This window comes from Hordeum vulgare, chromosome 7H (assembly GCF_904849725.1).
Source record: "Hordeum vulgare subsp. vulgare chromosome 7H, MorexV3_pseudomolecules_assembly, whole genome shotgun sequence".
NCBI classification, from domain to species: Eukaryota; Viridiplantae; Streptophyta; class Magnoliopsida; order Poales; family Poaceae; genus Hordeum; species Hordeum vulgare.
Window position 1 is genome coordinate 31,633,536 of NC_058524.1, and position 23,227 is coordinate 31,656,762.

A 23,227-nucleotide genomic window follows, 5' to 3' on the forward strand; every position below is an offset into this window, starting at 1 on the left:
TGTGTTTCTTCCTCTGATTCACATTACTTGTCTTAGATTTGTCTAGATATATCTAACACAATAACATGTCTAGATACATCCATATTTAGACAAAACTAAGACAAGTAAGTACCCCCTCTATAAAAAAATATAAGAGTGTTTACACAGGAAGTAATAGATAATCATGCCACAATGGCATTAATAAAGAACATTTTTTTAATAAAGGGTGATTATATTACTCCATACTGTAGGATAAAGGGGATACAAAGCATAATTAGCATACATCCAACCTCTCCATTAATAGGATATACATAACCAACACAAACTCATACACAAGAACGAAAGCAAAAAAACACCAGCAATAAATAGGTCATATGGGACCGCAAAGCATGCCTAAGACGAGGAGTGGAGGGCCTATCCGTAGACTATACGCCATCCGTGTAGGATAAAAACAGGGACTATCCGTAGACTATGTCGTCATCCGTGTGGGATAAAAACATCTACAACGTGATTTGGTGGCATGATTTGGTGCTACAATATTATGAATGTTTCTTCGCCAAATACCATCTTCGATCATGATGGACCTACACAAAGGATATTAACGGTAGCCTCGTACCCGAATGAACTAAATATTGCTTCAATCCGCTAAACTTATCTTCGTAACTACGCACAACAAGAGTATATGAAAGTCTAAAATGTTCCTTGTCGCTTACAATTTGACTAGTCATTAGGACTAGAGACCGAATCACTCTGACCAACAGAACATTTGGTAGTCAATGATATGGAATATCTCAATTTATTTTCTTCAGACTAAAATATCACAAAAAAATGAGTCTACAAGAGCATCTTCAACCAGACCCGTTGTCCACCTTATTTGCAATTGTGCATACACATAACAATACTTGCTGACGACTCTTTGAATGGTGTGCCATCCATAGAGTAGCAACTTCGCACCGCGGTCATGTATCACTTCCATGTTGTAGGGCATGTAGTGCTTATGCTCATGGAACCAAACATAAACACGTGCCCAAAAATGTTGTGGCATTTTGCTTCATCCTTGAAATTCCACACTTATGCCCAACCATCCCTCACGCAACAGTTGTGCGTGGTGTCTGACATGGACGACATTGGCAGGGGGCAGAGGATACCTGGTCGGGGACGGGTCCGAGTTGGAACAACAACTTATTCCAAGGTGGGCAGTCGCGTGAGTGGGGTGGCGAAGGTTGGCCAAGGGCTGAGCGGCGGTGGAGGTGGTACAAAGGCGGAGCTCTTAGCGCCTGTGATGAATATGCAGCACGAAGTATTTATAACTAATTATCTCGGCAGTTCCGAGTATTCTATTTTTTTCAAATATTTCATGAAAATTCTGAATATATTTTTAAAATTTGGTACGAAATATTAAAAACCGAACAAGTTTTGAAAAAATTAAGGCAAATTATTGGATTTGTAACCAAAAAATTAAAATGGGGATACTGTATGAATTTGTGATTATTTTTTTAAACAGGAACATTTATTAAATTTCAAACCGTTTTTTACAAACATGAATAAGATTTTAAAATATGTGAAGATTTTTTGAATGTGTGATCAAATTTTAAACACATGAATTTTTTAGTTAGTGAACACTCTAACAAAAAACAAATTTTTGCATCTGTGAAATGATTTCGAAACTATGGAAAAAATAGGGAAGTGCGAACATTTTCTTAACTTACCAACAAAAAATTAAAACATGAACATTTCTTGACCTTATTTACATTTTTTGAAAAGGCTAACATTTTTTAGAACATTAAGAAACTTTTCGAAATTCCAAACAAAATTATAAAACATGATCATTTTTTAATTTGTGAACAATTTTTTCAGCTGGAACATTTTTTGGAACTCCTAAAAAATTGAACATTTTTTAAACGGAAACATTTTTTTAAGCTGCAAATAAATTTTAAGTGACCTTCCAAACAATTTTTGAAAAACACAAACATTTTTTCTCCTGCAAAAGGGGAAACATGAACATTTTCAAATTTTGTGGACTAGTTTTGAAAGCAAGAACATTTTTTGAAATTCCAAACAATTGATTAAAGAGTTGTGAACATTTTAAAGAAAAATATACCAAACATAATTTAGAAAAAATGAATTTTAAAAACTGCAAACAATTTTTGAGAAGTGAACATTTATTGAACTTGTGAAAAATGGACATTTTGCGAATAATTGTTGAAACATGAATTATTTTAAAATTTTGTGAACAATTGTTTATAACAGAAACATTTTTAGAAATTCTGAACATTTATTGAAAAGTACAAAGATGTTTTGAAAATCCTGGACAACAAAATAATAAAACACAATAATTTATAAAAAATTGAAAAGAAAGGGAAGAAAGAAAATTAAAATTGAAATGAAAGAAGAGAAAACAAAAGAAAAAAAATAGAAACAGAAGAAAAAATAGAAAAAAGAAAAATGAGAGAAAAGAAAAAAAAGAAAAAATAAAGAACAAAGAAAAGCACTGGTGCAGATAGGGATGGCACCCACAGGATATGGATATGGGTGGAGCCACCCCATACTCTTACCCGCCCCCCTGAGCTTACCCATCACCCTTACTCATACCCGTCAATGGGTACTATCTTTTCCCATACCCTTTACCCGACAGGGTAGACGGGTAACCGCGGGTAAAATTACCTATGTTTACAAATCAACAAGTTGAACAATTTATAGTCATAAACAACAACATATAATCATAGTTTACAAAAATAGATTATAACAACAACATATACTTATAAACAACATCATATAGTCATAAACAACAACACATAGTCATACATTTTCATTTCACAAACTCTTGGCATAGTGTAGATTGTAGAGATAATATTGATTTTACAAAGAATTTATATGGGTACATGGGTATGTGGGTATGGGTTATATGATCCCATATCCGTACCCGCTCTATTCGATGGGTTTCAGATTTCCTATTCATATACCCATGGATAATTTTTGTCCCATACCCTTACCCTAATAGGGTTTTTACGCGCATGTTACGTGGGTAATGGGTACCCATTGCCATCCCTAGGTGCAGGAACCTTCTAGCAGTTTCCCAAAATTAGAAAACCAGCTTCAAAGCCAGGGACGTTGAAATGCTTAAACGGGTCAGCCGAGATGGAACGACCGCTCGATCTCCTCTGTGCGAAGCAGTGAAAGTTCAATGCAGAATGCGTCAAATAGGTATTTCCCAGAGGAAAAAGGTTGCCGGTGTGTCTTTTGGGTGGGCTAGGGGTTCGGGGGGCTCGGATGCAAAAGCCGCAAATGTACCCTCCGTTTGTGGGATTTTGGGCGTCTGAACTGGTCCGGATAATTTTGTTGACCATCGTTGGATGACAAAAAGTCTAAACTGTCCAATCCAAATATTTAGAGACGATTTGGTGATCCACGTTGAAGTCGCACTTAGAGCATGAACATCAGGGGCTACTACTATTACAAGGTTATCTTTGTGTGTTTTTTTTTCAACATTTGTCAACAAATATTCCCTCCGTCTCAAAATTCTTGTCATAGTTTTATCTAAATATGGATGCATCTAGTCACGATTTAGCGCTAGATACATCCGTATCTAGCCATATCTAGACAAATCTTAGAAAAGAATTTTGGGACGAAGAAAGTAACAAAGAACATCGAATGAACAACACTTGTCATTCCTATATATATTTTTTTTCCATGACGAAGCATGAAACACTTAACTCCTGATACATACAAATGTTCGCGTCTTCTAAGTGGCGTAAATTTTGTAAACCAGAAAAAGAACCCATTTTGCCAGATTATCAAATCCAAGGAATTTTGTATCTCTGGCGAAATGTATCTCTGGATTTTGGCGAAATGTATCTCTGGATACTTTTCAGGGTCCCGACGATTTGCGGGAATCTTCAAAACACAGGGATATAAATAGTACAAAATTGAAGTTGCATGTCATGTTGCCAGATTATCAAATCCAAGGAATTTTGTGTGTTCGATGCTACAAAAAATATTGCACAAAGAGTTTTGAGTGGACAATTTCCCCCTCTTCAAGATAGGACATTCTAAAAATTTCCAAAAATATAAGAGCAACTCCAACCGCGCTATCTAAATGGACTCACAATTTGTCCGTCTTTTATCTGTTTGGGTCTGCATGTTTGCCCTCGCGCCGATCCATTTTTCGTCTGCACGGGCAGCAAACATGCATTTTGCTTTGAATTTGAACATTATTTTTATTTCATGAAATGCGTAATGCATATTTTTTTTACCAATTCCTCGCTATGAATATAAGACCAAAGAAAACAAAAAACACAAATAGATATTTTAAAAGATGTCCAACTTTCTTAATTGCTCCTATTAGTTAGACTAAGATCTTCATGTCTTCGTTGCTGGTCTGTGGATTCTTGAGCATAACATCTTTTTTCTTCGATGCTAAAGAATTTGACGTTGCTTCCCTATTGGTCTTTTTTTTTGTCTCATCTGTACCTTCAATTATAGATATAAATGCACGAAATCTAGCAAAATTCATGAAATCAATAGAGCGATGTATTATTCTTCCCAATACAAAAAATTACATCCATCCTACACACAATATTGAGCAAATAGTAAGCTACCAAAATTGCATCGAATCATCAAAGAGCAAAAGGCAGAACAAAAATCGTACCCCATCGTTTTTGCATTTCATGAACGCCCAACCGGGATGTTTCGGCGTCCAAGAAACGCGTCTGATGACCTGTAACAAGCAGTCGTCGCACTTTTATGAACGACAAAGGTGAGTCGGCAAGCTTTTAGGCCAACGCCGAGCCAAGGCGATGGCGGTCGGTCGTGGCCTTGCCGGCGAACCTGCGACGGGTTAAATCCGAGCGGCTAGAGGCGGATTGAGCGCTTACATGTGACACAAAGGGATTGCCCGAACCTGGTGGACCGACACCCGACCATTCCATGGCAAGCGCAGTCCACCGACGACCTGATTCGCCAAATCCCGCACGCAGGATGCACAAAATGTTGCCAAATCCCACCGCCGTCGCAGATCCACTAATAGGCCTCGCGCAGCGGGACGAAGGAGGCACCCCGCCGGTGGATTTTTTGCTGGAGAGCTAGGGTGGCCAGGGGAAAATGGGGCCGCCGGCCTAGGTTTTGTGTGCTTGCGGGCGGCGTGTGGGGGAAGGGGATAAGAAGAGAGACTGCGACGCCGACTAGCGGGCGAGGGAAAGGAGCACGCGAGCGAGGCGTGTATCGTGGCGACGCAAATGACGCTCAAATTTGTGTTCAGAAATCAGAACGGGTCGTGAACGGACGAAAACGTACGCGCGTTCGTTTGGGTCGGCGCGTTAGACCGACTTTTCTGTCCGTCCCAATCTAAACGGACGGGCGCGGGCAAAATGGGTCGAAGCGTTAGAGTTGATTTAAATCGTTCAAAAATCCTATGAAATTTCTTTGAATCGAAATTTGTATATTTACATTTCTTCCCCAAAAAAGTACTATGTCCATCATCCGCAAAAGAAGAAAAAGTATAGCCACAGAAACTGTTTTTTCACGGGCGTGGCAACACCTCCCCCGCCAGCCAGGGCAGGAACACCCCACCTCACCCCAGCCAATCACATCACGCCAACCCCCAGCCCACGGATCGCCCCCCACGATCCGCGTGCTCACCCCGAAACCCGATCCCAGCCGTCCATGTCGCTCCGATCCAACGCTCGAACCGTCGTCTCCCTCCTCCAGTCCACCCCACCCCGCGCCTTCCCCCGCCCACTCCCTATTTAACACCCCGCGCCTCACCCATCCATTCCATCCCACACCACAGCTCAAACCCCCCACTCAACCCCTAGCCTCCTCCTCCCTCTCCAGCTCCGATGGCCCGCACGAAGCAGACTGCCCGCAAGTCCACCGGCGGCAAGGCCCCCCGCAAGCAGCTGGCGACCAAGGCGGCGCGCAAGTCGGCGCCGGCGACCGGCGGCGTCAAGAAGCCCCACCGCTTCCGCCCCGGCACCGTCGCGCTCCGCGAGATCCGCAAGTACCAGAAGAGCACGGAGCTGCTCATTCGCAAGCTCCCCTTCCAGCGCCTGGTGAGGGAGATCGCCCAGGACTTCAAGACCGACCTGAGGTTCCAGTCCTCCGCTGTCTCCGCCCTGCAGGAGGCCGCCGAGGCCTACCTCGTCGGCCTCTTCGAGGACACCAACCTCTGCGCCATCCACGCCAAGCGCGTCACCATCATGCCCAAGGACATCCAGCTCGCCCGCCGCATCCGAGGGGAGCGCGCCTAGGTTTTCGGTCGCCGCTGTAGCAGTTCGTGTCTTGCGATCTGGTTGTAGTAAGGAAACGTGCTGGGTGTCTCTGTAGCGCTGATATGATGCCTGCTGTCTGGTGATCTTTCCTGATGTCGTGATGCTGAAATGAAATGGCAATGAAAAGTTCAGTTATCTTCAGATGCAAATTCGTCCCATGCTGTCCTTTGTTTATCTTGTTCCCTGGTAATTAGGTGACTGAAAATTGAAAAGCAATTGATTTAACATTCTCCTTCGATTTGGTGATTCTGTTCTGCTTTGTTATTGTGTTTGTGTTGCCGTAAGATTGATCGGCCTTTTTCCTACCAGGTAAACTTTGTACAGCGTGCAAGCCCGATTGTTTATCCATTTTCTACATGTGATTCCGAGAAGCCAATAGCAGAACCCAACGACATCACCTCTGTTTGTCCTTGCTGTGCCACAAGTGTTTCTATGCACTGTCAGTTCTACTGACCTGGTGTTTTTCTCACCCTGCCATGCAATTTTGTCCAATGGTGTTATTTGTCTTGACACAGTTAGATTACTGATGTGGCTGAATAACGGATGCTGTAATTAATTTGGCCCCTTGGGTTTGGTGATTACGTTCTGCTCTGTTTATTTGTTTGTGTTGCCGTGAGATTCAGTAGTCTTTTTTCTAGCAGGTGAATTTTGTGCAGTCTGATTTCTACTGTACCTGCTACTCTGAGAAGCCAACAGCAGCTGAGCTGAAGGATGAGAAGGAGATGGTGTGGATTTCTGCTCTCTTCAAACCATTGCCAGGAGCAAATTACCTCCGATATCACCAAGGTGAACATCTTATATCCAATTCTGTTGGTCCTTGCTGGTTAACAAGTGCTTCTCTGCACTAGCCGTTCTATAGAGATATGTTGGCGTGGGCAATCAGCTCTATAAGTTCAGGCATCTATGGGAATGTTCAGAAGCCATTTTTTGTTCATAACTTTACCAGCAGTGCATGGATTTGAGTCCCATGTATGGATTTTGTCTAGTCAAAGGAACAGAAGTTGAAATTAATTCTCTTGCTGTTGCCATGTTTGCCTACAGCTTTAGAATTAGATGGATCAAACTTTTCATGTGACCTGGACATGACGTCTGATCCTAGCTGTTGTATTTTGTGAGGCTTGCTAAAAGAGTAAAAGTTTCATTTATGTTTGTCAGTTTGTTCTACAACTGTAACGTTTGCCAGGTTAAGCTGCAGGATTGAACGATTCTCAAACTCTGTTGGCAGTTTTTGTTGTTAGCATGTATAACTGACTTTGTTTGGCCCAACCTCAGTCAAGCTACATGATTCATAATGTCCTCATTTCCTAGATTTTTTTTTGTGCACTCAACCTCTGTCCTATTGCTTCCAGTTTGTTTTATATCTTCAGTCAAGCCACATGACTCATACTGTCCATATTTCCTAGATTTTTTCTTGTGCACTCAACCTGTCTTATTGCTCCCAGTTTGTTCTATATCTTATCAATTATCCATGGGGATTTGGGGAATCAAAGTCCATGCATATTTTTTAGATCAGTAGATTGATGTTGCAAGTAAAATTCCCACTTTATTCTGTGATTTTTGGCTGCCACAGAGAACCAACATTCATCTGTGTAATAATTCAGAGCCAACATGACGAGATTGGCAAAAAAATTGAAGAACGGACTGCCTTTAAAGCTAAGTACAGGAGACGTTGTAATGCTTAAATGGGCGGACCGAGATGGAACGACCGCTCGATCTCCTTTGTGCGAAACAACGACTGTTCGATGCAGAATGCGTCAAATAAGGATTTCCGAGAGGGAAAATGGTTGCTGGTGTGTCTTTTTTTTTTGGGGGGGGGGGGAGGGGGGGTCTGGGGGTCTCGGATGCATAAGAGCATCTCTAGTAGAACCCTCAAACCCTTAAATCTAAAACCAGTTTTAAGGGTTGATAATTGGTCATTTTTGACACTTCTAAGGGTTGAAAAACAGGGGCAAGGAGAGCTCGGGCGGCCTCTTGCTGCAGGAGGCGGAGGGCGCGGGGGGTGGCGGAGGCGGCCGGAGAGGTCGAGGCGGAGGCGGGCGGCGGACGGGGAGGCCGAGGCGGACGGCGGCTGGGGAGGTCGAGGCGGGCGGGAGGCGGAAACGGCGGCTGGGATTTTGGGTTTAAGGGTTATTTTTAAGGGTTTAAGGGTTTGAGGGCTCTACTAGAGATGCTCTAAGCGGCAAACGTACCCCCCACCAAACACACTCTAAGGGTGCCTCCATTTGTGGGATTTTGGGCTTCCAAACTATTTCGGACAATTTTGGTGACCAACGTTGGATGACAAAAAAGTCTGAAATGTCCAATCCAAACATTTAAATGCGATTTTGTGATCCACGTTGACGTCGTCCTTAGAACATGAATAATAGGGGCTACTACTATTACAGGGTTATCTTCCTCTGTTTTTTCAACACTTGTCAACAAATAACAAAGAGCATAGAATGAACAACACTTGTCATTTCTATACACATTTTTTTTCCGCAATGAAGCATGAAACACTCAACTCGCAATACATACAAATGTTCACGTCTTACAAGTGGTCGTAATTTTTGTAAACCAGAAAAAGAACCCAATCGCGTCCAAAGACGAAATGTATGTTTGGATACTTTTCACGGCCCCGTTGATTTGCGGGGTTTTTTAAAACGCAGGGATATGAATAATACAAAATTGATGTGGCATGCCATGTTGCCAGATTTGCAAAGCCAAGGAATTCTGTGTGTTCGATGCTACAAGAAAAACAAAAAAAGTTGCATAAAGAGTTTCTAGTGGACAATTTTTTCCCCTTCAAGACAGGGCATTCTAAAAATTTCTAAGGATACAAATCGTTCAAAATCGTATGAAATTCCTTTGAATCAAAGTTCCTATATTTACATTTCTCCCCCCAAAAAGTACTATGTCCATCATCTGCAAAAAAAAAAAAAAAAAGACCACAGAAACTGATTTTGACGCAAACCCCCGAGCCCACGGATCGCTCCCCACGATCCGCGTGCTCACCTCGAAACCCGATCCCAGCCGTCCATCGCCCTCCCATCCAACGCTCCAAACTCCGTCTTCAACCTCCAGCCCGCGCCTTCTGCCCCCAAAATTTTCCCGACGCCCGCCCCTCTTCTCTCAGATCTATTTAACCGCCGCGCCTCCCCGCATCCCATTCCACCCAAACTCGAACCCCCCAGCAGCGAAGCATCCACCTCCAAACCCTAGCCCGCTCCTCCTCCCTCTCCGGTCCGATGGCCCGAACGAAGCAGACGGCGCGCAAGTCCACTGGCGGCAAGGCGCCCAGGAAGCAGCTGGCGACCAAGGCGGCGCGGAAGTCTGCCCCGGCCACCGGCGGCGTGAAGAAGCCCCACCGCTTCCGCCCCGGCACCGTCGCCCTCCGCGAGATCCGCAAGTACCAGAAGAGCACGGAGCTGCTCATTCGCAAGCTCCCGTTCCAGCGCCTGGTGAGGGAAATCGCCCAGGACTTCAAGACCGACCTCCGCTTCCAGTCCTCCGCCGTCTCCGCCCTGCAGGAGGCCGCCGAGGCCTACCTCGTCGGCCTCTTCGAGGACACCAACCTCTGCGCCATCCACGCGAAGCGCGTCACCATCATGCCCAAGGACATCCAGCTCGCCCGCCGCATCCGCGGGGAGCGTGCCTAGGTTTTCGGTCGCCGCCGGTGACAGCACTGGGTAGTAGCCGCTCGTGTATGGTGGTCTGGTTCTTCTGTTGGTGGTGTTGATATTATGTGTCGTTCGGTCCATTGTAGCCCGATTCTGGAATGAACTTGCAATGGAAAGTTATTCATTCAGATATCATCTGCTGCTAATTTTGTCCTCTGTTTGCTGCTTGATTACTATGTTATTTTGCAATTGTGTTCGATGTAGTATGTTGCTGCAGCGACAGGGTTGAACCATACATGGTGCAATGCCCATAGATTTGGTAGTATTTTGCCAGTGTCCTGTTATTTTTGATTGGTGCCCATGTGATTCAGTGTTTTGCATGTTTCTTGTAACAGGGGTCTGAATCTGATGAACTCCTCAACTCGTCTTTATGCTCTGCTCGAAGTGATTCTGAATGTTGTTTGGGTAGATCTTTGTTGATAAGCTGACCGTGAAGAGGCCACAGAGGTTAGTTCAGTGTACATCTGCTTGCTACTTCATCCAAATTTAGGACAAGCCTCACAGTATCGACTCAATATATGGAACGAATTCTGAACAACTGGTATGCATGCTTACAACCTGTCTGTAATGTCTAAACACTGGTGTGCTTGCAGTGCAACTGCGATGCCAGGTGTCTTATCTTCCAAGCACTGGTGTTTCTTCTGTCTGTTGGTGTTGATATGATGTATCGTATTGTCCTATGTAGCCTGATGCTGGAATGGAAAGTTCAGTTATCATCTTGTGCTAATTTTGCCCCCTGTTTGCTGCTTGATTGCTATGTGATTTTGCAACGGTGTTCTTGTCCGATGTAGCATCGTGCTGCAGTGACGGGGTTGAACAATGCATGATGCATTGTCAAAAGATTTTGTGATTTTGCCCATGTGCTGTCTTCTCTGCCATCTTCTAATTGCTTGATGTGTGATTCAGTAATTTTGCATGTTGTTTGTACAGGGATTTGATGAATTCCCCATTTGGGCTTTTGGCTCTGTTGGAAGTGAATCTGAAGTTTGCTCGGACTGGTCGGTGCTGATAGGCTAATAGGGGTTTGTTCTCTGTACATCTGGCTGTTGCTTCGTTCAAATTTAGGATAACCATCACAGTACTGACTCAATATTTGTGAACAAAAGCTGAAAAACTTGTATGTAAGCTTAAAACCCGTCTATATTATCAAATCATGGTGTCTGCAGTGCAGTTGACATGCCATTTGTGTTTTGTTATCTTCCATAGCCACAGGCCGACATTTACAGGGTTGTGCTTCTTTCTATGATTTCTTACAGGTTTAACACAGACAATGCAAGCTCAGGTGGTGTGGTATCTGGGCCTGTGAAGTATCTGGAATTGAAAATTCATCAGGAAAGATCATCGGTGTGCGGTCTCATAGCTATTTAATCAGGTAAATTTAGAACACCTTGCAAACAGCACTTACTAGGCAATTTGCAAGATCAATTGACTGTGTCCATCCTCTACCTGCGAGGAGTCAAGGACAGGAGAGATTCCAGGCAGGAAGAGAAGGAGAGGAAAGGGGTTCCTGCTCTGCTGAACCATCACCGGGTAAATGTGGCACTGAGTAGGAGCATATTTCCTCAGATTTCGGCAAGTGGAGTGATTTCGGCATATATCTCCACCTATATACACCTAGAAGAGTCGGCAAGTGGAGGGGTCGCCTAGGGAGTACCGGCAATCAAGCTAGTAATGGAACTTCTAACCGGATCTTCATGGTTGACTTGCAAATTTTCTCCCACAGAACGATACTCTTAATGGGAAATTCTAACTGCATAATCAAGCTACTGTCAAAGCTCTAGGCACTACATAACAGACTCACTACTTGTCATTCTGTACATTAAGGGCCACGTTACAGTTATTGGAGCAAGGCAAGAAAAACAACAATAATACAACTCAAAACAGAGCATTCAGCTCTACATGGAGCAGTCAATCCCATGGGGACGATTGCATCAGATTCCATGTAAACAGGTTTTAGTTCCTGTCTGATATTCACATCCCTATATCGGTAAACCTTTTCTTGACGGAAGTATATGGGCAAAGTCTACTTCCTTAAACTTTGATGAACTCTGCTGGATAGTCAGATCGGCGCACATTGCAATCATCAGCGTAGTTCAGGAGTTGGAATGGCAACATTGACCTGCACAACAGAGCTTTTGCAAACCGGTTATCGCCAAGCGGACTTGCCTGATACAGATCCTCCAACCTAGCCAGTTCTGTCTGAAAGATAAATGGATTCTTACAAATGGTCACCTTACACACGTCTGCGTAGATTGGTACCAAATTGCCTGCCAAATCTCCAATGTACCCAATTCCATCGCCCAACACAGATAACCCCCCTATATTGCTCCTCAGCACCTTGCTCCAGAACCGGGGATTAGGATGAGCTTTCAGCACCCCGCCAATGATTTTCGCTCCGAAGAAGGACCCATTTAGCTTCCTCGCAATTGCCTTGCCTGCTGCTAGCATCCTTGGGTCCTCCTCGACATCTCTGCCAGCAAACGCGTGCGCCTTGAAGAAGAACCAGTACTCCTGGTGCGGCATAACCTTCAGACTGATCGGCTGCACCGTTCCCATGCTCGCCGCGACGGCCTTGCTGTTTGTGGTGATTATGATCCTGCTTCCATGTTTGCCATGTCTTAAGATCGGCAGTAACTCTTCTAGCATTTGTTTCTTGCCCTCATCGACATCTTCAAATATCATCAAGAACCTCTCGGTGAGGTATTTCTCCTTGAGTATATGCAGTGAGTCGATGAATTTTTTAGCATCTCTAACTGCATGTTTGGATCCTACAACGAACGCTGCCTGCCCATGTGCCATTTCTCTGGTATATGAGAAATTGGAATACAAAATTATTGGAAAGTGGTTGCGCACCCTCTCATCATCGCAGACATGCTGCGCAAGGGTGGTCTTCCCGGTTCCCATGTCACCGACAATGGGAAGCACACCCACTTTTCTTCCAGTTGATGGACCACCATCGTGAAGTAGGAAGTTGATGATCCTCTCCTTTTCGACATGTCGGCCGAACATCTGCCCCTCAATGAAGATATTAGTAGTCAAAGGACGATGGATCAGCTGACAGTTCTGTATGAGCATCATGAACTCCTTGAGATCACAGGATATTGTTTCCAAGATCTCCACCACTCTCTCTATCTCCTCAGGACCACCAATATCATGGTGAAACAGTAGGCTCTTCACGGCGTAGGCCACTACACGCACACGCTTTGCAGGGTTAAACAAGGAGAAAGAGAAAGGTTGTGCAACTACCTCGTCAGCATGCTCATCTTCAAGCTCCTGTTCTCTGCATCTGACCGTGTCGAGCAAGTAGCGGCCCTGGTACACACCGGCGTTGAGCTCTGAAAGCCACTCGAGGGTGCCACAGTTTGTGATCTGCCTCCCTTTGGCCTCCTCTACTGCACTATAAACTTTGACGAGCATATGGCAAATCTTGCGTAGTTTGGCTTCGGTGCACTGTTGGCCCTTGAACTGGCCGGCAAGAAGAGATATCATCCTGCCGACCATGTCTCCGACAACCGCCGAGAAGATGACCTCCGCCATGATAAATTCCTCTAGCAACTTTGTGATGTTCGCAAGTTACCTGGTACCCCAGCCTTTCTATCAATTCCAAGTAATTCTTAATGAAACCATAAGTCAAGGTGAGCACCAATGGTTGGTTTGGTGGAGACATATAAATATTAGCATGAGAGCGACATGGAAGACTTCAGTGCTTTGACCATATTGCACTGCAAGTCTACAACATGTGTTTTCCTTCTATGAAAGAAACTGTCGTTTTAGATTGCACGCCAAGTTATTGTGGTTATATTGTAAGTGTCGCACTGACACGGTAGAGCAAAAAGCAACATACTAATTTTCTGTTGGCCATTACTTATTGGTTGCACAGTACTAAATATGAAAATATATTCTGAGTTTGTCTGATGACTAACGCTGTGAATGCCTAGCCCTTGTCTTAGACCATCAACATCCCTAGAAGCCAAGGAGATACTGCAGTGCAGTTGCCATAGCCTAATCACTGGTGCTTGTAGTGCAGTTGACCGGACAATTGTGTGGTCATCTTCCATAGCCACATTTGCAGAATTGGGTTTCCTTGCGATGCTTCTTACATGTTTAACACGTAGAGTACAATTCAGGCTCAGGTGGTGTGGCATGTTGTCTTCTGAAGTATCTGAAATTGAAAAACCATCAGTGAATCCGTCTGTGTGCTGCTTCATCAAGTGTTCTTATTTCAGGTAAATTTAGGATAGCCTCATCCTTTACGATTGATCAATTGACAGTCCATCTTCTGCCTGTGGGTGGGAAGCCAGAACAGGAAGAGCTTCCAGACAGGAAGAGGAGGAGATGAGAGGGCTTCCTGCTCTGCTGAAACCATCGCTGGGGTTGCTTTATAATATAAAGCGGGGGATACCCTTTTTCGTCAAACCATCGCTGGGCTAATGCGGCATCGAGCAGGAGCATATTTCCTCGGATACCACCAAGGTAAATGCCTCTTCTCCGATGCTTTTGAGCTTACCTTGTCTGATGTGCGGTGTTTCTATTTTTTTTCGATAAAGGCAACAAGCGTTTCTATGCGCTAGCAGCTATATTATAGAGATATACGGTGGACAATCAGCTCTGTTTCAGTTCAGACATCTATGGGAGTTTGCAGAAACCTTTTCACGTTCATGACTTTACTACCACTGCATGGATTTGGGTCCCGGGTATAGGTATCACTAGTCTAATCATCAGGAAGTTGAGACATGTTTTTTTTCCTTACCATCATCCATCTTTCCCTTGCCATACTTTGCAATGATGGCTTACAGGTTTCTATGACTTGTTAGTGATGGCATATCTGCTAGTGCTGTTACAGCTTATTGTGCTGAACCTATATGGGAGCAATGGTCGACCGATTGCTTCAACCAACCTACTTTGTTGATTTTGCAATGTCTGTACATCTCTTGAAATGTTTGAAAATTATAGACCAATGCCCAAACACTTCCATAGGACGACCACATCTCCAGGGCTGCCCGGGTCAACCTAACCCCAAACCATACGCGCCTAGAATAGTCAGCGAGTGGACGGCAGGACCTGCCCAATCCTGAGGGAAGGTTGTCTAGGAAGTACCAGAAACAACATAATCTATCTACCGTCAAATCTCATACTGGAACTTCTAACCTGATTTTCATGATCAGTTCCCAAATGTTGTCCCGCAGAACACTACTCTGGATAATCAAGCTACTGTCACAGCTCTGGGAGCCCCATAAGAGACTCGCTACTTTTCCTTCCACACATCAAGGGCCAGGTTACAGTTATCCAAGCTAGCTCCATGTATATGTACCAGGGAAGAAACACAAGCAAGCTAAGAAAACAGAAATAAACAAGAACCAGAGTGCAACTCAAAAACAGAGTATTCAACTCTGCATTGGCAAGCCAATTCCATGTAAATAGCTAGAATTCCTTTCTGATCTTCACACACATATATTACTAATATTAGGAAATCTTTTCTTGATGGGAGTAAGACGGGCCAATCTACTTCTTTCAAGTTTGATGAACTCTGATGAATAGTTCGGCTCGAGGACACTGCAATGAGCAGTGTAGTACAATACTTGGAATGGTAACACTGACCTGCACAACAAGACTCTTGCAAACCCGTTATCACCACCCGGGGCAACAACACTAGCGCTAGGACTTGCCTGATATACCAACCTGGCTAGTTCTGTCTGAGAGGGATATGGACTCTTGCAAATGGTCACCTTACACATGTCTGCGCCGATCGGTAGCAAATTCTCTGTCAAATCTGCAATGTACTCAATTCCGTCGCCCAACAGAGATAACCCCCCTATATTGCTTCTCAGCACCTTGCGCCAGAACCAAGGATTCGGATGAGCCTTCAGCACCCCACCGATAATTTTCGCACCGAAGAAGGATCCATTTAGCTTCCTTGCAATCGCTTTGCCCTCTGCTAGCATCCTTGGGTCCTCCTCGACGTCTCTGCCGGCAAACGCGTGGGCTTTGAAGAAGAACCAGTACTCCTGGTGCGGCATAACCTTCAGACTGATCGGCTGCACCGTTCCCATGCTCGCCGCAATGGCCCTGCTGTTGGCGGTGATTATGATCCTGCTTCCATGTTTGCCATGTCTTATGATCTGTAGTAACTCTTCTAGCATCTGCTTCTTGTCCGCGTTAACATCTTCAAATACCATCAAGAACCTCTTGGTGAGGTATTTCTCCTTGAGTACATGCAGTGACTCGATGAATTCTTTAGCGTCTCTAACTGTGTGTTTGGATCCTACAACAAATGCTGCCTCACCCCTTGCCATTGCCCTGGTGTATGAGAGATTGGAATATAAGATTATTGGAAAGTGGCTGCGCACCCTCTCATCATCGCAGACATGCTGCGCAAGGGTGGTCTTCCCGACTCCTATGTCGCCGACGATGGGAAGCACACCCACTCTTTCTCCAGTTGACGGACCACCATCGTTAAGCAGGAAGTTGATGATCCTCTCTTTCTCGACATGTCGGCCGAACATCTGCCCCTCGACAAAGATATTAGTAGCCAAAGGACGATGGATGGGCTGGCAGTTGTGTAGGAGCATCATGAACTCCTTGAGATCACTAGATACGGTTTCCAAGATCTCTACCACTCTATCTATGTCCTCACCAACACCAACATCATGGCGAGACAATAGGCTCTTCACGGCACACGCTGCTACGCGGACGCGCTTTGCAGGATTAAGCAAGGATAAAGAGAAAGGCTGTCCAACTACCTTGTCATCATGCTCATCTTCAAGCTCCTGCTGTCTGCATCTGACCGTGTCGAGCAAGTAGCGGCCCTGGTACACCCCGTCGTTGAGCTCTGAAAGCCACTCGAGGGTGCCGCAGTTTGTGATCTGCTTCCCTTTGGCCTCTTCTACTGCACTGTGAACCTTGACAAGCATATGGCAAATCCTCCGTAGCTTGGCTTCGGTGCACCCTTGGCCTTTGAACCGGCCAGCAAGAAGAGATATCACCCTGCCGACCATGTCCCCGACAACCGCCGAGAAGATGAGCTCCGCCATGATAAAATCCTCTTTTTTCTGTTTGGATGTGATAGCAGTTCTGTGGTTCTGAATGAAATCAGAGGTCAAGGTGAGCACCAAATGGCCTGTGTGGTGGAGATATACAAGTAGTAGCATGAGAGCGACACCAAAGACTTCAGTGCTGTGAGTCCATATATCACTGCAAGTCTACAACACATGTTTTGCCTCTATGAAAGGGACTGCTGATTGAGATTGCACGACCAGTTTTAACTTTTAAGTATCACACAGCAGAACAAAGAATTAACAGGAACAAAATTTCCTTTTGCCATCACTCATTGGTTGTGCAGTACTATATAGGAGTAGTAAAGTTTTTTTTTTTTTGAATGGTCAGAAAAGTATATTCTGAGTTTGTCTGATGACTAGTGTAAATGGTCCAATATTGTCCTTACAGGTACCAAAAATGAAGGGATTTTGTTTTGAGAGCTAGTCCTTCCCTTGGAGCATCCACATCTAGAAGCCAATGAGGCGCTACCTGTCTATATTGGAGCTTCCACATCCATGGCCTAAACACTAGTTCATAGTGCAATTGATATGTCCATATAGCTGTGTCATGCACCCGTCTTCCATAGCCAATTATGCCGGGTTGGGTTTTCTTGCAGTTACTTCTTACAGGTTTAACACGTGCAGTATATATAATTCAAGCTCAGGTGGTGTGGCATATGGTCTTGTGAAGCAGTATCTGAAACTGAAAATCCATGAGTGAAGATCATCAGTGTGCGACCGCATAGGGTGCTATTCTATCAGGTAAATTCAGGAAACCCTCACCTCTGACAATTTGCAAGACCAATCGACAGTCCATTTTCTACCTTTGAGAAGCCAGAACCAGGAAGGGTAGGAGAGGAAAGGGATTCCTGCTCTGCTCTGCTCTGCTGAAACCACTGCCGGGCGAATGCGGCAACGAACAGGAGCACACTGCCTCTGTTTTCTAATATCACCAAGGTGAAATTCATGTACCCATTTTTGCCTGTCCTTGCAGTGCACCAAGTGCTTCTTTGCACTAGCAGTTCCATAAAGACATACGGTGGACAATCAGCTCTCTTTCAGTTCAGGCTGAACTGAAAGAGAGTAAAGTTTTACAGAAACCATTTCCTCCGCATAACTTTACTAGCAGAGGCATGGGTTTGGTTCGGATAATCGGATCACTGGTATAGTGGTATTGTCTAGTCATCTTTCTCAACATATCCATCTTTGCAATGGGTAGCTGACAGGTCGCTATGATGACTTGTTAGTGATCGGAGCACATTCCGCTAGTCCCGTCACAGCTTATTGTGCTGCTCCGATATGAGAGGTAGCACATTCTGCCTGTGCTGTACTGCTGCTACAGTTTATCGCGCTAATCCTACATGAAAACAACCAACTTATTTTGTTGATGGTGGATTGGAGAAGAGTTAACGTTACATCTTTTGTGCACACTGACTCTCTTGAAATATGTGAAAATTGAGGCCTGCTGTACAGCTTATGTTTTTTATGCATGATAATACAACACATCATAAATAAAACCAAAGCATCTGTCCGTTCCCTCCCCGGTTTGTTTGCAACATGGTTCTTTTTTATTAATAAGAATTGTCGAGGATGTAGGATTTGAAACCCGGAACAAATCTCGTGTTTGTGTCAGCTTTTTTAGTTTACCGCAAGTTTAAATGCCGCACATTACTTTTGGTGTGCTTGCAATCTAGGGTATTTTAGGCTACTAACTCCTGTGACTTGTTAAAAATCGTCAACTGAATTTGAACCGTCCATTTGAAAATCCACCAGTGAAGATCATCCGTGTGCGGCCGGGCTGCAGAGTGCGCAATCCTATCAGGTAAAATTTAGGGCACCCTGAGCCCTGACAATTTGCAAGACCAATTGACAGTCCATGTTCTGCCTTCGAGATGCCAAGAACAGGAGATCTTCCAGGCAGGAGGAGAAGGAGAGGAAATGGGTTCCTGCCCTGCTCCCGCTGAAGGCTGAAGCCATCGCGCGGCGAATGCGGCGCCGAGCAGGATCGTATTTCCTCGGATATGTCACCAAGGTGAAGTCCTCTGTCTGATCTGGTACCTGCGAGCCGTGTCTTTGTATGGGGCATTGCCTAGTCAAAGGAGCAGAGCAGAAGCTGAAAATCCTTCTTCTCATCATACATATCCACCATTCCGTTGCTCTGCTTTGCAGTTTGCAACGATGGCTTGTACTCCAGGCTGCCATGACTTGTTAGCGATGAGATCATCATCGTTGTGCTGATCCTACATTGGCTTCAACTCGACCCTGATACGCACAGTGCACCCCGCTCGTGCCGCGCGGGAAGTCTGAAAGGGAGCGAATGTGGCCCGTGGAAACGACAGCGGCGGCGGCCAGACGACGCGTGAACCACCGCCGCCAGCCGTCGCTGTCGGGCTCGGGCACCGCAGCGCCCGTGACCGGCCAGGAGTACACGCTTGCCCATGCCCAGCAAGGAAAGGAAAGCAAAGGAGGCATCCGTGCTAAGATAAGCAAAAATCCGAGATAAGATGGCGACGGCCGGCCGGCCCCCGTCGATGCGCTCAAGTGGCGAACCGCAATGAGTGGCCGGATAATCCCGTCGCCGTCACCCGGACGCTGCTTGTTCGGTCCGGAGTACTCCGGACTGCGGTGCGTGCGTGTCAGTCACCACGGTCACCGTCCCAAGCTTGACACCCGCAAGCAGAATGAGACGTGCCCCACGCACCAGCAGAACGCCCGCTCTGCCGCTGACCTTGCCCAAAGCAGTATAAATCCAGCGCCACCTCCTGTGCCATGCTATGCTATGCTCGGCCGCACCGCACCGACCGCACTAACCACTGGCCAGCTAGCCTTCTCGTCTCCTCCAAGAAGCAGAGCATCCTCATTCCTCAGCCTGCACCATCCATGGCGCGCCGGGCTGCCGCGTGCGCCGTCGCCGTGGCCGTGGCCCTGCTGGCGGCAGTGGCGTCGTCGTCGGCGGACGCGTGGCTGCACGAGGAGTTCGAGACGGAGGGCAACGTGCGGGCGGGCTACGACGCGCGGGGGCGGCAGGTAGCGTCCATCGTCCTCGACCGGCAGTCCGGCGGCGCCTTCCGGTCCCGGCGCAGCTACCTCTACGGCCAGTTCAGCGTCCAGATGAAGCTCGTCCCCGGCAACTCCGCCGGCACCGTCGCCTCCTTCTACGTACGTAACGCATTCCGTCCCCGCTCGAGCATGCATATATTTGACTTGAGATCCCACTGACGCCGGCCGTCTCTACCTTTGTACTACGCGCCGCAGCTGTCGTCGGGCAACGAGCCGGGGCACGACGAGATCGACATGGAGTTCATGGGCAACAGCACGGGCCAGCCGGTGGCGCTCAACACCAACGTGTGGGCCAACGGCGACGGCAAGAAGGAGCAGCAGTTCTACCTCTGGTTCGACCCGGCCGCCGGCTACCACACCTACACCATCATCTGGAACGACCGGAACGTCATCTTCAAGGTGGACGACCTCTTCCTCCGCTGCTTCACGCGCCACGCCGACCTGCCCTACCCGGGCGCCAAGCCCATGGCGGTGCACGCCACGCTCTGGGACGGCAGCTACTGGGCGACGCAGCAGGGGAGGGTGAAGGTGGACTGGTCCGCGGCGCCCTTCGTCGTCTCCTACCGCGGCTACTCCGCCGACGCCTGCGTGCCCGCCGGCGCCGGCCGCCCGCTCGCATGCCCCGCCGGCACCGACCGCTGGATGACGCGCCGGCCCAGCGCCGCCGAGCGCGGCACCCTCGACTGGGCCAGGAGGAACTACATGCACTACGACTACTGCGCCGACGGCTGGCGGTTCCCCAAGGGGTTCCCCGCCGAGTGCTCCCGGGCATGATCTTCACTGGCCGCCGGTGCTCGCTCCCTCTGATCGTCGGTCGATCGTGCATGTATACATTTCGGCAGCCATCCATTGATCCATCCGCACTCTTCTTGATCTCGCTCTCCCTGTTTTCTCACCTGTCATATGGTGATTGTTGCCGAGACGGATTGATGAAGATAGTAAATAAAGGTGAATGAATTCTCCAAGAAGCAAATGCCGGTGAGGCTGTGGATTTTTGTGTGGATTTTGCTACGGGCACCGGCACATGGTGTCAGTCTCGGGCGGGTAAAAACGAACCATAAACAATACCCTGTCAGATGATTCAGATTTGAGTTGAGTTGCGTTGGGAAGCGCTGTAATCCATGTGGTTTCTCAAAAGTTTTGCCTGGATCTGGGTCCGGGCTGGGCTGGATTGGATTCCTTCATGGAAAGCGTAGATAAATGCCCGGCGGCTGCAGTAATTGAGGTGAGGTGAGCGGACGAAGCTTTGCTTTTCTCCCCGACTTTCGGTTGCGGTCGTACTCCGCAAGAAAGAGGAGATCGAGCGGTGCTACTGCTAACGGTTGCACGATAGCAGCAGGAGACATCTTCGTGTAGGCCCGTTGATCGGACGGCTTAATTCCTCGCGTGCTTTCCGCCTCAATCCACAACAAGGTCACGCAGCCTCAGTGCATGCGGTGTAGTACACATCTTGGGTTGTATGTCTTGGCCGACTTGGTTCCGTGACCGTATATTCTGCTAGTGTGCTGTCTAATCTTCTCTCAAATGTGTGCCAATCACACTTGTCTATTGGACAATACTATAACCTCCCCTTGATTCATGAATGATAATGATAACAGAATATGGGGTGAAGTGCATCCTAGGTCACTCAACTATTTTTTTTAGAGGTGTCACGCTGGTCCTTGAACCATGAGAATCGTTATAAAGGTTTTCAAGGTGCAATATGTGTGCCATATCGACCCTCGAACTGTTACAAAAATGTCGCGGGTCCTTGAACAATTTGAGAGGTGTTGTGTAACTGCATAATTATTGCACTTCAAAGGACCTTCGAGGACGTAATTCGAGGACCATCGGTCACCGTGCAGTCAGGCCGTAACAAAAAAAAATGCCAACACAACCCGTTTGCTACTGTTGCACTATGCAAAAATAGCCCGAAACCCAAAGAAAAAAAAACAAGTGCAACGTTTCGGTGCATAGGCTCATCTGCACTTCGTTAGAAAAAATTTAAACAAAAAAAATCATTTTTTTCTCAGGGTAGACAAGTTCTTGCGTAAGGTCCGCTCCTCATGCATCAAATCATCTACGATGCAATTTTTTTTTCAACTTTTTAGCATTTATTTTGATTTTTTATTCAACGTGGGTGCAGATGAGCCTGGGCTCATAAATGAATTTTCAAAACATAACACCCTTGTGAACAGAACCGGAAAATTGATTTGCCATCATATATAAAATGGAATTGCCTATTTGTAAAAACATATATAACAACCAAAGCTGCCATCAATGTTCAAGATGGATCAAGCCTTAAAACCTCAACAAATATGTTTTAATCCATGTCTGTACAAGTAAATCATGTTTTAACTTAAGATTGCCATTGTTTCATATAAAGGAAAGATGACAAAAAACCGAATTTTGAAAACAAAACTGTGAAAGTCTAATGGATTTTTTTTGCCATATGATCAAAATTGTGTATACATTTTTCACAATGCTGAAAAATGCTCTACTCAACAAATTTTCCATGTAAAAAATAGAAATTTAGGATGGTGTGTGTGATACAAGTTTCATGGTGGCGTAGACATGAAGGTATAGAACAATAAGTTTTCCTTGGTTAAAGTAATAAATTTTCCCATGGTCTAAATGGAATAAGTTTACCATGTTTAAAGCAATAAAATGCCCATGGTGAAAAATATAGTTGTACCATGGTCTAAAAATGCAAAAAGTAGCCATGGTTCAAAAAAAAAATCCATGGTTGAAAATATATAAATTTTCCATATTATGAAGAATGAATTTGCCATGGCTAAACCCAAAAAAATGTCATGGTCAGGAAAATATTTTTGCCATGGATGAAAACTAAATTTGCCTTGTCCAAACAATGAATTTTTCATGGCATGAAGTATGAATTTGCCATGGTTGAAACAAATAAAAATGCCATGCTCATATAAAAAAACTTTGCCATGGTTAAAAAGTGTACATTTGCCATGGCGAAAAATAAAATTTGCCATGTTACACAATTAAAATTTGCCATGATATAGTACTAAGGGCCAGTCTTTTCGCCTCATAATTCTCCAGAATCTGATTATGGGAAACAGCCCATAAAATTGTTTGTCCAGTTCTTTTATGTGATTTTAGCATGTGATTGTTGTATACGTTGTCTGTTGAAATGATTGTAATGTGCTTAGATTAAAGCGAGTGATGAATTGGCAACACTTGGTTATTTCTGACATTTTCATGTCTAATATGAACACGAAAACGA

At 45.6% G+C, this 23,227-nt stretch overlaps 2 protein-coding genes and 2 pseudogenes across 4 annotated transcripts; 3 read left to right on the forward strand and 1 right to left on the reverse strand.

Annotated features, from left to right (window-relative positions):
* The first annotated feature begins 5,757 nt into the window (after positions 1 to 5,757).
* On the forward strand, positions 5,758 to 10,036 carry LOC123407880 (histone H3.2). Its single transcript, XM_045101118.1, has 2 exons — positions 5,758 to 6,227; positions 9,884 to 10,036. Exon 1 carries the CDS (start codon positions 5,817 to 5,819, stop codon positions 6,225 to 6,227), a length of 411 nt encoding a protein of 136 aa, XP_044957053.1. The 5' UTR covers positions 5,758 to 5,816; the 3' UTR covers positions 9,884 to 10,036.
* LOC123407879 (histone H3.2) lies at positions 9,398 to 10,169 on the forward strand. Its single transcript, XM_045101117.1, has one exon. The coding sequence runs from the start codon at positions 9,473 to 9,475 to the stop codon at positions 9,881 to 9,883; it is 411 nt and encodes a 136-aa protein (XP_044957052.1). The 5' UTR covers positions 9,398 to 9,472; the 3' UTR covers positions 9,884 to 10,169.
* A 1,515-nt stretch (positions 10,170 to 11,684) lies between these two features.
* On the reverse strand, positions 11,685 to 18,424 carry LOC123407882 (annotated as a pseudogene). Its single transcript, XR_006612689.1, has 4 exons — positions 15,503 to 18,424; positions 15,151 to 15,236; positions 14,005 to 14,106; positions 11,685 to 13,498 (listed from the first exon to the last, which is right to left on the reverse strand). The product of XR_006612689.1 is annotated as an uncharacterized LOC123407882 (transcript).
* Positions 18,425 to 19,477: 1,053 nt separating this feature from the next.
* LOC123407878 lies at positions 19,478 to 20,966 on the forward strand (annotated as a pseudogene). The gene is made up of 2 exons (XR_006612688.1): positions 19,478 to 20,097; positions 20,194 to 20,966. The product of XR_006612688.1 is annotated as a xyloglucan endotransglycosylase/hydrolase protein 8-like (transcript).
* Positions 20,967 to 23,227: the final 2,261 nt, after the last annotated feature.

Bases quoted from the DNA above. Each gene is read 5' to 3' on its own strand.
- LOC123407880 (XM_045101118.1), top strand. From the start codon at position 5,817: ATGGCCCGCACGAAGCAGACTGCCCGCAAGTCCACCGGCGGCAAGGCC.
- LOC123407879 (XM_045101117.1), top strand. From the start codon at position 9,473: ATGGCCCGAACGAAGCAGACGGCGCGCAAGTCCACTGGCGGCAAGGCG.